We start from the raw sequence: 16,609 nt of genomic DNA, 5'->3' as shown, positions 1-16,609 counted from the left end.
TTTCGACATAAAGTGGTCCCATGACACTATAAGATGATCTTATGGCACTATACGTGCATATATAGCAATATTAGTGCATATTAATTGGATCGAAATTTAGGTGATTTTGCAAAAAATCCCTGTACTATAGTTCAGGGATTTTCTCGAAAAATGGCTAAATGTTGACCTTTTTATTTTTCGACATAAAGTGGTCCCATGATACTATAAGATGATCCTATGGCACTATACGTGCACATATAGCAATATTAGTGCATATTAATTTGATTTTAAAAAGGTCGAAATTTGGGTGATTTTGCAGAAAATCCCTGAACTATAGTACAGGGATTTTCTCGAAAAAATGACCAAATTTCGACCTTTTTATTTTTCGACATAAAGTGGTCCCATGACACTATAAGATGATCCTATGGCACTATACGTGCACATATAGCAATATTAGTGCATATTGATAGGATATTTAAAAAGGACGAAATTTGGGTGATTTTGCACAAAATCCCTGTACTATAGTTCAGGGATTTTCTCGAAAAATGACCAAATTTCGACCTTTTTATTTATCGACATAAAGTGGTCCCATGACACTATAAGATGATCCTATGGCACTATACGTGCACATATAGCAATATTAGTGCATAATAATTTGATTTTAAAAAGGTCGAAATTTGGGTGATTTTGCAAAAAATCCCTGAACTATAGTACAGGGATTTTCTCGAAAAAATGACCAAAATTTCGACCTTTTTATTTTAGGCCATAAAGTTATCCCATGACACTATAAGATGATCCTATGGCACTATATGTGCACATATAGCAATATTAGTGCATATTAATTTGATTTTAAAAGGGTCAAAATTTGGGTGCTTTTGCAAAAAATACCTGAACATGGATTTTCTCGAAAAATGACCAAATTTCGACCTTTTTATTTTTCGACATAAAGTGGCCCCATGACATTATAAGATGATCCTATGGCACTATACGTGCACATATAGCAATATTAGTGCATATTAATAGGATTTTTAAAAAGGTCGAAATTTGGGTGATTTTGCAAAAAATCCCTGTACTATTAGTTCAGGGATTTTCTCGAAAAATGACCAAATTTCGACCTTTTTATTTTTCGACATAAAGTGGTCCCATGACACTATAAGATGATCTTATGGCACTATACGTGCACATATAGCAATATTAGTGCATATTAATTGGATCGAAATTTAGGTGATTTTGCAAAAAATCCCTGTACTATTATAGTTCAGGGATTTTCTCGAAAAATGACAAAATTTCGAGCTTTTTATTTTTCAACATAAAGTGGTCCCATGACACAATAAGATGATCCTATGGCACTATACGTGCACATATAGCAATATTAGTGCATATTAATAGAATTTAAAAAAGGTCAAAATTTGGGTGATTTTTCAAAAAATCCTGTACAATAACACAGAGATTTTCACGAAAATTTCCGAAATTTCTATCCTTTTATTTTCGACATAGAGTGGTCCCATTACACTATAAGATGATGATATGACATTATACTTACACATATAGCAATATTAGTGCATATTAATTTGATTTTAAAAATGTCGAAATTTACTGTACATTTACAAATACATGACCAACGTATTATAGGCATAATAGAGTTCTTCAATATAAACTTACTAATTTGGGTTTAATTTTAATATTATTTCGTTCATTAAAAGGTATTTATATGATCGCTTTCAGAAAAGTATTATTGATGGTCATTTGTCTTTGATTGTCTTCATGTTTTATCGGGTGTCCCACGAATATTTGCTTATTTTTTGCTTGTTTTTATGTAATGGCGGCATAATTTGTATATAAAATGTATATACGAGATATGTTATGCAAATGTTACCACAGTTAATCGTATTATAGTATAAAAACACTGGTTAAAAATATATACCCAAAGGGTACATGATAACTTCTCCTGGAGACATTTTTAACTTCTTTATACACGAGATAGGCAAGGAAGTCGAATTGCTTAAAAGTCATTGATGAAGTGCGTGCTTCATCGAAAATTAAATCATGTATTTGTTTTTAGTAAAAGTGTTAATATTAAGAACAGTTAGGAACCGCTTTCGTAAATTTCATTTTCAACTTCTTTGCTTAATGTTCCATAATCTGCTTTCTCACCATTGTCTGGCTTTTCCAAAACAAAATAGACTCCATTTGATTGGACAGACTGTTCATTATCTGGATCAGTCATTGAAGAATAATAATGTTCAGTTTCAAAGTTGGTAGAATGTTGTTTATTGGAAAGTGTTTCAGTGCACGGAAGTGTATATATCTGTTCAGCACCACATTGCGCAGGTCCGCAAACGTCATAGACTGGTTTGTTGTATAAATGTTCGCTCTCTACAGAACATGAACCTTGCTTTGGTAAGGTACAAGTGTTGGAAGTGAAGCCCAAGTTCGAGTGTGCGTAGAATGTTCTTTCTTGTCCTGCAATATACTGAGGTTTACAAGTTTTAGGTCGATTGCTTTTAATTTCTGTTTGACTTTGCTTCTTGTCTTCAAATCTCTTCCTACCACTCAATCGAAAAACAGTCTTTGCTCTAGAAATATTTTTACTACTGAATCTTTCTTTAGGGAGATCTGTTTCTGTTGGATGTAATTGTTGAATTTCGTAATATCTCCCCTCTAATTCCTGATTCACTTGGTTTACTGATTTGCATCTTGGATTGATGTTAATTTCTAAACCAGTGTTTGGTGTTTCTCTAATAATATCTGGAGTTTCAAGTTGCATATAAACTGGCACTGAAACCCCTTCCTTAGCAATGTATTCATTGGTTCCGCCTGTAAACGCTGTCGATGGCATTTCCTGAGGTGACGTAATATGTTGCTTTCTGATCTTGCTCCTAAAAGAAAATTATCAACCTTGAATGTTTCTATTTGATAACCAAAAAATAAAACATAATACAAAACGAAAATATCAACGTTTTTAATTCTTTACTTCTATAGCTCCATCGTTTCTGATTATTCACGACATAACAACGAGTTGGAGAGGGGACAAACAAGGCTGCTAAAATAAATAATGTCTTCTTGGTCACGCTTTATACTTTTGATTGATACTTACCTCCTCCATAACAGAGCAATTACCACCAATACCAGGATAAACAATACAATAATAACCGAAATTAAAACACCTGTAAAATAAGACATACATTGTATTGATGGTAGAATTACACAATTACAAATATATCAAGAATATACTGGTGATTCATTGCGTAGCCGAAACGTAAATTACTTGTAAAGTAGGTAACAAACTTCCCTCCCATAGACACTGAGCAAGAACATCGATGTCAGCAATGATATTTGTAATCCATAGGCCTATTGTATCGCTTTGTAGGCCTACTCTGGTAACAGAAAAATACAGTGATTAACATGAGAAAGCTTTAGGCCTACCTATATTCAATGTGTTGTCGTCACCTTTCTTAATTTGCTGTATACTTGTGACGTTAGCAGTAAAGTCAGAACTTCCTGAAAACATTATGTCAATAAATATGGTGTAAATGATGACACAATTGTGAGTCAAAAACGGTAAGTCATGAGTTAATCGGAATGCCTGACATCTGATATTGCCAAAACGAATGATCGATACTATTTAAGTTGCATTACCATATATGGATAAAATATAATACGTGTATCATTATTTATCTGTACTGTAAGTTTACTATTTAACTGTTTCCTGATGTTGCTGTAATTAAAGAACAAGAATTTGAAAAACAAAATATGAATGATAATAATTTTCAACTATGTTTTGATTATCTTTAAATCTTGAAAAAATGAAAATTGTATTGTATTCTTGTGTCGAAATAATCCGAATTATGAATTTATAGCTAGAAATAAAAGGAATGTTTTGTTTAAGAAGAATTTCTATTGTTATCTTATGATGATAATGGACAAATAAAGCATTTAAAACGCAACTGAATATAATGTAATATAATGATATTTTTATCGATAGCTTACCTGAAGTTACAGGGTTAGTCTTAGATTCTGAAAAAAATAATAAAATGTCAATGTTAAAATCATTTAAGTAGTAATCAATTTCATTTCATTTGAAGTATCAGTTTGCAAAACTTCAATGTCGATTGTTAATGATTTAAGAGAACTAATTAATAAAACAAGCTTTTTTAATATTTTAAATGAATAATTCGCAAAAAAAGATGTTCGTATCTTAGTCTTGAAAATATGAATGTATTGTTACTATTATTGATTATCATTGATGTCATTACATAGTGAGATAATAAATGACACCACACCTCTAGTATATTCGCATATGTACCCGTGTCCAAAGGGTATCCCGGCATCACAAGGTCTAGAAAACCATACTGACTGGAAGGCAAATATTGTAGTACATCTGAAATTTGATGCTCCCGCTCCATGACGATTGTACGTAAGAGGTGCTCCTGATAACCACCTGGCGTTTTCTTCATTTTTTGGGAGTCTAAGACCAATATATAGCTCTTTATAAAGGTAGTTTGTTTTAAGACTGTTGATTAATGCATCGTTTTCTTCTTCAGTTTCCAGACTTACAAGTTGACCGCCTTTTGATGAGCAGGATTTGACAGCGTATGTCCAATTGTAGGTGTTAGGATCTTCTACAAACTCGTAACAGGAATTTCCATGAACAAAACGATCCGAGGGACAAAGCGCTGTAATATTGTGTAAAAAAGAAATTTGTATTTCATTCTACTACGTAACACAATCAAAAACGATTCTATTTAGAGTCTAATGAATTGAAATAGTAAAAGCATAATGTGTCATTTTTTAGTATGTAGGCATTGTTGGTAGCAATATATCTCAATATATGTTGTTGTATTTCACAGTATTCTCAAATTTACATAAAGTGAATATTTACCAGTTAAGTCATTTTTTGTTTTCTGTGTTTCTTCAACTGTAGTTAGTTGTTTTGTCGGGTATAACACAGGAAGATGTGTGGATGTCAATGCCGGTGTTCCTAAAATAATTATAAAACTATCATACAAAAAAGTGTAACCTATGTAGCCTATATCAAATAAGATAAATTTTAATTAAACAGCATTCTCAGCCTTGTTTTAGGTTGTATAGTACTTAATTTAAAAGCAATGGCAAGGCAACATGATTGGAAATCACTACATTAAAATAATCCCTTATTATCCCGTCAGAGACATTTTTTCAAAAAAAAAATACGGAACCTTCGCCGATGAGTTATGCTCGACGCAAATATAAGATCATGTTCCGAATGAGAGCAATGTTTCAATAATTTGACAGTATGATTTGTATAGTATTTTATGTATTTTATCTTTCAGCATTCGAATCAATCATATTTATCTATTGTAGAATTTTTGTTTTTTTAGAATCTACCAGTTTCATCGTATGTAATGTAGATGTAGATTGGTGGTATATACTTGAACATTAATGCAAGTGTGATGTGTTCAATTTATTTTTATATTCAAAACAGTGATACTGATAAACCTCATTAAACTAAGGGATTTTTAAAGTGGTGATTTCCAATCATGTTGCCTTGCGATTGCTTTTCGATTTTAATTAAGTTCAAAATAATTTACAAGATATGTATTTACCGTACTCGCATATATACCCAATGTTGTGGTACCGAACAGTACACATTACTCGAAGCCAATTATTATCTGAAATGTCCAATACTGTTCCTTCGCAAGAATGATCTCCTTGTGGTGCTGATTTTAAGCTCCATCTATCTGACGACAAATATTCCCCAGACACCCACATCGGAGTAATTCCCTGACTATAGAGACCAATATAAAACTTCTCTTCGGTTCTATATAGTGCATATCGGTGATTCCTCACCGCATCTTGCTCCGAATCTGTTTCAAAACTGGCTAAAGTTCCACCGGAGTCTATACAACCTTTGAGAGCGTCCATCCAAGTAAGGTTTTGTTCTGGCTTAACAAAATCATAGCATGAATTGTTGATCTTAATCCGGCCAACATTGCAGCTGAGTACTATTAAAGACAATGAACGTTATTATCACATTTATTATTTCGATAATGTATTTTATAATGCTGTATCTACGTACATTTAAGATCTTCATAGAATATGGAAGGTAGAATGCATCTGTATAGAATGTGTTAAAGAATCTGTATGTCTGTAAGGAATGAATGAGTGTGCCCATTTCTTTTCAAAAATTTAGAATAAGTGTACTTTACAAACATACTTGATTCCACAATTGTTTCAGTAATAAATATAAATAAAATACGAGGTGTCAAATAATAGTACTAATAACAGGTCTGTTCAAATGAATTGAATAAATGAGAATTTTTGAATGGAGAAACGTAGTAGTATAATACATTATGCTAGTAGATTTTAACCACAATCATATAACGTAGAATGGCTTAATAATTCAACTTAAATGTTTACCACACCAGTCTGTTAAGCTATTTGTTTTTGGTTTATTTGATGACTTTAGATTGATAAATGAATGTAGAGTGCGGCAAGTAACTTAAATTGCCAATGTACTCTTGGTATGAAAATCGAAAGGCTTTTATAGAAACTAACAAAATATTTTGAATCATCAAACCGATCTAATTTTTTTTTAATTGTTAATATAATACATACACTGTACGAACAGTGGGAATGTGTTATAAGGTACAAATAAAGTTGATTATTATGCTACAAAAGAAAAATAAGAATGCTCAAATGATTATTGTAAATCTATAAAAACAAAATGCATCTCCTTGTACCCAATTTCTGGTAATTTACTCAAAATAAACATACAATAGAGATTTATACCCAGACATTCTTTAAATTAATAACAAACCTATAAAGTATTTCTATTGTTCAATTAGCTTATATAATTCGACAATTCTATTCTCTCTTACCTTTAACAATACAGAGCAAGAAAAGAGTTATCCGATATCGTATCATAATTCCTACTGAAGTGGAAGTAAATACGCCCCATCTCGAGTAGATATATATTTATGCTTCGGAGGATTTCTGTGTCACTCGGCTTACAATGCAAATTCCGGTGAACGACGATTGTTCGAATATTATATCCCTTTGAGGTCAAGCGGATTAGGACATATGTTTGTACAATTGTTTGTTGAGCGACTGACTTTCTTCTTTTATAGATGTAATTTTCCCATGAAAAATAAAGATAAATAAAATCAAACTTTGATTGTGCAATTTTGTAGTTTTTAGTTCATTCACTTCCGAAAAAACAACAAATATTGATTTCATTATTGACCAAAATAAAAATACTTTAAATCCATTTTTTGATCTAATTGAATATCTATTATGTAACAATACATTATTATGTAACAATAATGGGCTTACAGTATTATTATTAGAAGACAAACATATCTTTAGTAATTTTAGATTTATAAATAAATGTATTTAAAATTGACAGTGTACTCTCGTTTGGTATAAACAGATTATGAGTCAGCAACTTAAAGTCGGTTAGGTTCTTAGAAAAAACACTTTTAGATCGATTTTAAAGTACGGATTTGGTTTTTGTTAATTAATTAGAGATTAATTGAGATTAAATGTGTAATATGTCACGGACCGCATAACCAAAATAAGACACTATGAAAGACACTGTAAGTAGTTATGTGAATTGTTTCCTAACTAACGGTCTTATAGATCGTTTATATGCCGTATAAACGTCTGATTTGGAATTTTTCTCCGAAACTCTATAATTTACAATGAATTGTGTTTTAATGGTTTAAGATGAATACGATTTTAAACGAAAATTGTATAACTCTCATAACTGTCTAATAAATACTCAATTGTCTGGCCTCACTAGATGGTATCAGTTTTCCGTCTTTAATAGATGCAAATTATAAAATGAGTGTGCTTTTGTTTTTCTTTTTATGTGTACAGAACTATTATATAGTTTACAATGGAATAATCATGGAGGTATTTATACTTCCATGGAGTAATCTATATTTATTTTGGATGAGTCTTTGATTGAGGTAAGTTCGGAAGGAAATATTAAGTTACCACTCCATCATAATCCACTTATGAATCATCAAGGGGATCGTAATTAGATATGGGGGCGCTGTTATATAACTATTGACTATATATAATAATAGTTCTTGTTTTTCTACAAAAAGGAAGTATGCGATTACGATTGTTTCCACATGAGGCCATGGTTGTCATTAGCGTCTGTTATTGTTTGAGAAAGCAAATATCTGTATTATTCCAACAATCGAAAAATAACCCAGAGATTAAGTTTTGAAACATGTCGACTTCCATCTATTTGTTTGTGCGGTTTGTGTTTTGTCAGAAAGTCTCCTGTGTAACAAATTAGTGATTGACGCATACGTCTTGAAGATTTAATATTGTAGTTCACTTCCTAAATGATCATCATAATTACATCAGTTTCCAAACAATAAATGTTCACATCAGGAACAGTTTCATTACAACATCATAATATCTTACAGAAAAATTCGGCCTATTGTCGTATAGTACGGCATCGTGTCTGCCAACAGTGTCGGTCAATAAGCACACAGCCTATGTTGTCGTGTCTTCTACAGTGTAGATATAACATTGAGCTTGCATCGGGAAAAAATGTAGCCTAATCGTAAGACTATTTACATAGAAACGGGTACAAATGTTATGCTTAGACAATAAATATACGCAACACATTACTCGGTACCGTTCACTTTATTCATTCGTTGTGCACAACCGCCTGGCCGGAACTCCCTGCATTTACAAATACCTCGTCTATTTCAACCAACCCACAGGTGGAAAATATGCAAATAAGTCATTGCGTACCACAAAAAGACTATAGACGTCACAACACAAACAATAAGAAAATGATCGAAGCAAACAAGGAATTGGGTATTATAAGCTATTAAATTGCATATTCATAAAGTAATCATAAAATAATAATAGTTAAAATATACGTTTAGGCGTCGTATGTTACATTACTAATGCTGAAGTTTGAAATGATCTATTTTTGAAAGCCTATTTAGCAATTATTTTTGAACAATATTTTAGTTTTCAAACATTTGATTCATTACAATGCAGTGTATATGCTACTCTAAAAAGCAAACTAGAATATATGACTCTTACTCTATACGTTAGCTTTGAGGTTTCGACGAAAATTAAGAGACCGGACAGGAGGAATGGAAACCTTTATATAAATACATACAAAACAGAACATTGACAAAATCCACACGGTTAATAGAGTTTAAGTAACGACGACGCAATGACTTAAATAGTCCTTTCATTGTGAGTATAGGCCTAGTATTTGCTGTTCAAACCTTCGATAGAATCAAGACCGGTCATGTGTTTATATTTGTAGTTTTATGAAGTTGTGATAGTGTAGGCCTATTTAAATCGAATTTGTTTATGATGAAATCATCTTATGAAAGATAATGTTATTTTAATTGATAATATTATATTATTAATTGATATGTAATAATTTCAACGTATTTATCTTGAGAATAATCACAATTTTATTAATTATAATACTTCTAAAAATTGACAGAAACAATAATATCAATATTTGTAATGGTATTTATTGCTACAGTGTACACATTCAAAATATTAATAAAAACAATAATGAAAATGATATAATTGTGTAAACTTTACAAATAAAATATAACAAATTTAAAACAATGTGAACATAAGACATAAATAAAATAGACCTACAGATATAAAATGATAGCCGAAATAGCCATACCTACAGACATAGGCCTACATTCCACCCCTTATAACGTTATAAAAGTATGTAGTATTGTGTAAAATATGCAACTAAGGTTAAATGCATCATACGTGATAAATTAAGACTGTGGTGTAACTAGAATGCAAACAAAAAGTAGCATCTTCATAATCAAATTTTTGTCTTATTTGCTGACTGAGCCAAAGAAGAACTAGTAGTATACATCTTCATTAATGCATTCATTCACGTTTTGGTATAATACTATTATAATTTGCATTGTAAAATGTTTGACATATTTCGATGTCTATGCCTATACATAGTTCAATTTCTACCATATAGCACGCAACAACAAACATTTTATATTTTTTTTGTTAGGTTTCATCATCAACCAACTTTGTTCTGGTGTGTACAATATTTTGAAACATTAACGAGCTTTGTGCATTGCTCACTTTTTTACAAAGTCCACAGAGCCGTTTTGCAGGTAGAAAGCATATGGCTATACTTATAATTAACATACAGTATCTGAAAATTGCTTTGTTGACGTGTAAAAATATGATGCATGTGTGACATGAAACTATTTGTGAATGGGTGTATAAAAGCAAGTAACATTGTCTGTGATAGCAGACATTACTTTATCTGATCATCTCAGTCCTTAATATGCGCGTATTCCTCATTCATCACTCTTCCCTGATCATCAAGTTTCGTGTACCCAGTATCCGTTAATGAAGACATATATCGGTAATCCCTCATGTCGTCATTCTCATCTGCGTTCGTTACTACGTCAGAAGTTGCGTAGTATTCTATCTTACTGTCTGTTTTCTTTGGTAAACCTACTAACAGTTTTTTAGGTTGAGCATACAATGGATCGTTGCTTGCTGTGTGCCTTTGTCCTTTTTCTAGAGATGACTGTCGGGGTGGCGCTACTGGTTTCTTTTCTTTGCGCACAACAGTTTTAGCTGGAATAATTGGTACACAATATTCGTCATCTTTGCAGTCAGCAGCAACTGAGGCGTATCCAATTGCGCCTTCTTCTTCAGCATCAGGCTCGCTCCCTGAAGTCCTAACGATTGAAGGTGTTATAGCGCCATTTGGAAGTAATGTCGCTTTATACATATGCTCTTTTTCTTCTATAATTTGCCTCTCGGGTATAAAATTGTATTCTGCTTCCAGGTACTTTTCAACATTTCCTGTGCCATTTGGTAGTTGAATGTGATCTGGTTCGCAATATATCGATATATCACCTAAAACGAAATAGTGTGATTAATGGAAAGTTGTGAGTTGTCGATATACCTCATTGGAAATTTAAACAAACTTACTTATGTTATTACATAATACCATGGCTTTATTACCTCAGCCAAAGAGGTTATATTCTTATTTGATATTTATTTATTTTTTGTGTGTTTGTTGTTTGTTTGTCAAAACTAAGATCCTAAAATATACTTACCAATTTGCCGCATATGAGATTGATTTGATTTCCTATTTCCAGATAATAAAAAAAAATATGGATGTTATTCTATATTATAATTTACCAACATTAAAATATTTAACAATTATATGTTGTATTTTACATTCAATGAGTAATATGAAACGTAATTTCAGCACTAACATGAGTGACTTTTGAGAAATCAGCAGAAAGGTATACATTTCTGGAATCTCAATGCAATAATATAACAAAAGTCATGTATAATTTTAATTATATGTAAGCCTATGTTGCCCGTAACTTTAACGATCGACATTAAACATGTCCGGAAATTATGACATTCATATATTTTTATGGTTTATTTTCTCCTTTCACACACCCATCCAACAGTAAATACATAACTCGGAAGTTATAGGGTAGATTGTGGTTCTAAATGACGATTCGGCTTAATATTGGTAAAAAAGATAAGCATTTCGGTCAAACATATAATTGAGCTGTACCAAAATCAAAACGCCATAAAAAACCATAACTTCAGAATTTGAATATAGAGTCGACAGTATTTGACAACAACCAGCAAGCCATCGTGTAACTATTAAGACAATGTGTATAATTTCCTTTCAAAGTACCTGGAAATTATACTATAATTACCTCATGTAAACAGCATAGACAATTATAATCATTATAGCAAGACCAATCACGCCACCAATAATTAGGTACATAACTATTTTAAAAAGAGAAACAAACAAGATGATTAATAATTATGCTTTACAAAAAAAAATTTGAAAACAAAAACACACAAAGCGAAGTATTAACATTATGTAAGCAGACTTCAAACTGACCTCAATATACATCAAGAAGAAAACTAGATTAAGATTTGAAATAAAATATTAACACAGCTGGTGTACATTTAGTGACTTTTCTTTTAAGTCTATTGAACAGCTTAATTACAGGATGAGTTAAGCCCATATCCACTATAAACAAACTATCTTTATGGATTACCTTTTATGCGCCCGTTTGGACTATACAATTTACTTTAGAAAATGGAGAAGTTTGTGTAATTTATGTAGAAGAAAAATAACTTACTTATCGGTTTTAAGAAGTGTCCGTTATCGGATGGTGAACTTCCCCATAATGGCGGAAGCGTGGCATCACTAACCTTAGTTTCCTCAAGTATATCTGGCATTAAATCTAAAAAATAATAATAATACAAAATACAAACATTTTAATACATTTTATTTTCTATTTCATTATTGATAATATTTTTTTTTTCAAATAATATATATATAAAACTGTTATTTGAATGTCCATGTGTACCGTTTCTAAGAAAGGGTGAAGGTTACATACGTTAGGGAGCTTTGTTGATTAAAAAAAGTAATTCTGCGCGCGCATGCTCGTATTTTTAGAGGATTTGCAGAAAGACATCCTCAAGATCTGGTCGTCGAGTTGTGAAAATTACAGCTCCTTATTGTAATTTTCTTATTTCTTTCTTCTTAACATGAAGGTATGTAGACCCGCATCACAAATAAATAATTCTAATTCCCCGAAATAGGCAGATGTGTTACTTACTGGGACCACATTCGTATAGGCTTATCTCTTGATTACTCCCACAATTCTGGGAGGAGTTTCCATTGCATGGAGCAACGCAGTTGTCATCAGATGACTGGCCATACATGTAATACGAAACATTTGTTTGCCCGCAATAACACTCGTTGCGAAATTCAAGTCCAAAATATTTGAATTCATCACAGCAAATGTTGGCACATAGCTCTACTGTCATCAGACTGTTAACACATCTGTTAAGACACCCGAATTCATGGCATCTAGGGTCTTTGTTCACATTGCATCCATACCCCTTCAACAAGGGCTCACCACCGAGGTTATCGTTGTAACAACCCATGTATCTGTAACTTTCGCTCTCTGGAAGCACAGCAAATAAATATATGTTTTAATAAATAGTGTTAACCAAGAGATATAAGAAACAATGTTTAAAATATTATTAAGAAATGTTATAATAAAATTAAGGGTCATCTAATCAATATTTGATTTGACACAACCAACAAATGCCTAGGTTTCACTGTTGGTAAAGCAATAATTATGTTTATTGAAAATAACAACATAAGCCTACATTTCTACAATGTTTTCTACGTAAGATGTAGGCCTAATTGTATATTATTTATAATTGTTCCTAAAAAAATAGAAGAAATTCCTAAAAACCATTCAATACTACTTTGTTTCCAAAATATTTTAAATCTCCTCATTGAACACTGTAAGTGGATTAAAACTTATATCTGACTTGCATATAATATAACAACAATAGTTATGTATACAATACACTGGTCGATGACTCATGAGTTGATCTCATTGCGGACAATTGTCCTCATGAAGCAAAACTATATTAATCTCTAGAATATATTGTGCAATTACAGCTTGAAGAATAAACAAAAATATTTTTGAATTCGTAAGTATGATCACAGGACATTGAATGTTGAATTCAAATATTTAAAAAAAACGACTTAACGTTTCCAGAAGATTACACAGAATGATAAAATGTATTACAGCTAAATAATGCAAAAGTATACCGGTATAATGATTATAGTTAGATATGTTGCGTATATGAAGCAGATTTCTATTTTAGTTGGTTTATACTGTAAATCTCTGAACCATGGTCAAATGTTTGTTTTGAATAAATTCTCCGATTGAGTAGTTTCATCAAACCTTCTTTACTTCTATATAAACAATATTGAAATAAGTTTCTATTGTATACCATAACTCACCAGCTTTTGAGCATTCAATTCCAGCACGGTAGCATATTGGAGAGCGTGAACCCCACTCAATTGGTCTTTCGCATTCAGCTACCCGATCTTCGTTACCATTACATTGCAGATCAGCCAACCAGATGGGCTCCCCTTGACTCACGTTGACACTATTGTACACTGATTTACTGTCTCGTCCATATGCTGTGAATACGTACCGAGCTCTACCTAGTCCTAAAGTAAATTTATAGAAGGGTCACAATGACATAGATAGAAATAGCATAACATTAATTTACTAAAATATATCTTCCTCCATTATGGTTTCTTGTCCTAGGAACGATGTCTTGTAGTCAATTTTACCTCTCTGCGACCTGAATAAAAGAGTAAGTGCACGTGCTGGGAGCTGGGATAATTTAAAACATTATTTGATGATGAGGATAGATAGTCTGATTTACTATCATTTATTTTCACTCGATTCTCGTACGGTTGTGTGTTAATTTAGACCCCGCAGCATTCTTGCTTATGTGTTGAATGAAAGTTATTGTTAGAGTACAATTTCATTTTTACATTGAAAACAATGTTCATAGTAGAATAAGTTGAGATTTGTGCCAACCAAAGCACATCATAGGCCTGTGGTGTATTTACGGTATTAGCTGCGGTAACAGTTCGTCATTGTTTACCAGCTTAGAATAATCCACTGCGATTATTGCACCAATAAGCCTACTTAAAGTTTATTATTCATTACTATGCTGATGGTAGAGGAATTCAATAATCATCATCGTCATATTTAGTACAGTAAAATCTTAATTTTATTATTGGAACATATAAATGGTACGGTTATTATTTTACGTGTCACCAATTCGACATATGTGTATATTTTATTGATGTTTAATGTTTTTTTTTATTAATATCTATTTTACTGCTTTCATGCATTGTATACATTGTATGGCTCTATAAATCTAATTCAGTTTTTAACTATGATTTTGATTTAAATAATAAATAATACAGACAATACAATATTGAGTTAAATAAATGATAGATTTTATGAGTTATAGCCTAAGGGCATAATAAAAAGGTAATACTGAAAGTAAATATATTTTATTTATATAAGCCTAATATCTATATACCGTAAATCTTCTAATTGAAACCCTGTGTTGTTATTCTTTGATTGGTTTTTAGGGTGGGTTACTATTAGAAGAGGGGTTACTATTAGAGTAGTGGGTTACTATTACTAATCTTAAATTAGGCACCTGAAACCCACCCCCAACTTTTCCGGTGAGCAACTCATAGCAAAATAATAAAACAGTAGGAATAAACAAATTTGGTTGAACTCTAACTTTATTTTTTAAACTCAACAACACTCAATCCTCCCCCACTCCCGAGATCAACATGCATTCTCCTTATTTTCAAAATACGGCTGCATCATAAGTTTTTGTGACTCTAATAGTAACCCCCATGGGTTACTATTAGAGTAGTGGGTTATTATTATAGATTGACTTATAAGGTGGGTTACAATTAGAAGGGGGTTACTATTAGAGTGTGGGTTACTATTAGAAGATTTACGGTATCATTGTTAATTACAATATTTTACATTATGAGGTATATATCAACACATCTATTTAAGAAAGATATAACTAGGACAAGTTAACATTATACTAACCCAACTGTCGGCAAATGACGTCACCGTCGTTCCTATCCCACTGTTGACCACTACATACTGCTCCCCATTGGCTGTCGTGGTAAACTTGTACAAAGTTATAGTCTGATTCTTCCGGCATTAATCGAACATCACCTTCAATCTGACCTGTTATAGTTGTAAACATTGTAAACATTGATTTTTTAAAAGATTTTATTTTGAATGTAATTAATAATGCTGCTCTGCATATAAATGTAGGCATACACATGAATGCCACACGACCCTACGATCGGCCCCAGCCCAGGGAAGAACAACAGTGAGTTGGTCTGGACCTTATGTCCACAAAATAGTTTAATTGAATTGAAATAAAAACAATGTATAGATGTAAAATGAGCCTAATAAACGAAAATGGCCAATATTGAATTTACCAGTCCGGAAGGCTGCGAATATATGTTAAACATTTAAGTCCTATAACTCACGTTATCACCAACGAATCTGTGTTTACCACACTTTCATTCACTTGTATTATAAAATAAAATAAATATATGAACTACTAAACAATTTCGATTCAGATAAAACCAGGGAAGAGTGACATATTATTGTAATATCACTCTTCCCTGAATAAATCAAATTCATTCATTTGCCTTCCTTTCATATTCAATAAAAATACAACAAATAAAATTACCTACCACTAATAAATGGAATCAGCATTGTTATAACAATGCAAGTATTTATAGTGCCCATTATAACGTGTATGCCTATCCACTGATGAAATATTTTGGGAAATGCCGAAAACATGCTGTCAGCGTAAAACGCGAGTTTAGTGCATTCAGTGTATTTGTGATAGAATAACAATAACTACCAGTAGGAGTGCGATCGACGAATTAAGGAAGATATAGTAGGCTGACTACTTTTCGTCACTTTCCTCTCCTTGAAAATAATGTGTATTCAATTCAATTGTCTTCAATTCTAACGATATGAGGGCGCAACTCGTCAATGCTTAACTTTCCTATTTCCTGTTTCTGAGTACTTGACCTTGTATTCACTTTTATGTAATGTAATGTCACTCTTCCTTGATTTTAGACTGTCTGTATCAGTACGTTCGAATGTCTCAAAACAGAGTAATGTCTATAATAATAACAAGACCATTGTTAACAACCATACAGCATTTT

At 32.0% G+C, this 16,609-nt stretch overlaps 2 protein-coding genes across 5 annotated transcripts; both read right to left on the bottom strand.

The window, feature by feature from the left end:
• Positions 1-2,045: 2,045 nt before the first annotated feature.
• On the bottom strand, positions 2,046-8,643 carry LOC144844344 (uncharacterized). 4 transcript variants are annotated; one of them, XM_078701209.1, is made up of 9 exons: positions 8,088-8,643; positions 6,840-7,079; positions 5,565-5,963; positions 4,862-4,960; positions 4,263-4,655; positions 3,970-3,996; positions 3,406-3,480; positions 3,077-3,146; positions 2,046-2,858 (listed from the first exon to the last, which is right to left on the bottom strand). In XM_078701209.1, exons 2-9 carry the CDS (start codon positions 6,883-6,885, stop codon positions 2,066-2,068), a joined length of 1,902 nt encoding a protein of 633 aa, XP_078557335.1. In that variant the 5' UTR covers positions 6,886-7,079; positions 8,088-8,643; the 3' UTR covers positions 2,046-2,065. The 4 variants fall into 4 exon arrangements, with proteins under 4 accessions (XP_078557335.1, XP_078557336.1, XP_078557339.1 ...); XM_078701210.1 differs by having other exon boundaries at positions 8,401-8,643; XM_078701213.1 differs by having other exon boundaries at positions 6,840-7,076; positions 8,401-8,643.
• A 951-nt stretch (positions 8,644-9,594) lies between these two features.
• Positions 9,595-16,335, bottom strand: LOC144844774 (uncharacterized). Its single transcript, XM_078701835.1, has 8 exons — positions 16,127-16,335; positions 15,462-15,605; positions 13,823-14,035; positions 12,615-12,965; positions 12,132-12,236; positions 11,697-11,769; positions 11,073-11,104; positions 9,595-10,869 (listed from the first exon to the last, which is right to left on the bottom strand). The coding sequence occupies exons 1-8, from the start codon at positions 16,233-16,235 to the stop codon at positions 10,274-10,276; spliced, it is 1,623 nt and encodes a 540-aa protein (XP_078557961.1). The 5' UTR covers positions 16,236-16,335; the 3' UTR covers positions 9,595-10,273.
• Positions 16,336-16,609: the final 274 nt, after the last annotated feature.

Source organism: Antedon bifida, chromosome 6, assembly GCF_963402885.1.
Source record: "Antedon bifida chromosome 6, ecAntBifi1.1, whole genome shotgun sequence".
NCBI classification, from domain to species: Eukaryota; Metazoa; Echinodermata; class Crinoidea; order Comatulida; family Antedonidae; genus Antedon; species Antedon bifida.
Note: the sequence above shows the minus strand (reverse complement) of the source record. Positions and strands in the feature narration are given on the sequence as shown.

Bases quoted from the DNA above. Each gene is read 5' to 3' on its own strand.
- LOC144844344 (XM_078701209.1), bottom strand. From the start codon at position 6,885: ATGATACGATATCGGATAACTCTTTTCTTGCTCTGTATTGTTAAAG. The intron at 4,656-4,861 runs GTAAATATTCAC...ACAATATTACAG, and splicing joins AACAAAAAATGACTTAACTG to CGCTTTGTCCCTCGGATCGT. The intron at 3,147-3,405 runs GTAGGCCTAAAG...CTTATTTTACAG, and splicing joins CGACAACACATTGAATATAG to GTGTTTTAATTTCGGTTATT.
- LOC144844774 (XM_078701835.1), bottom strand. From the start codon at position 16,235: ATGTTTTCGGCATTTCCCAAAATATTTCATCAGTGGATAGGCATACAC. The intron at 11,770-12,131 runs GTAAGTTATTTT...TTTTTAAAATAG, and splicing joins ACACTTCTTAAAACCGATAA to TTATGTACCTAATTATTGGT. The intron at 11,105-11,696 runs GTAATTATAGTA...ATCTGGAAATAG, and splicing joins GTCTATGCTGTTTACATGAG to GAAATCAAATCAATCTCATA.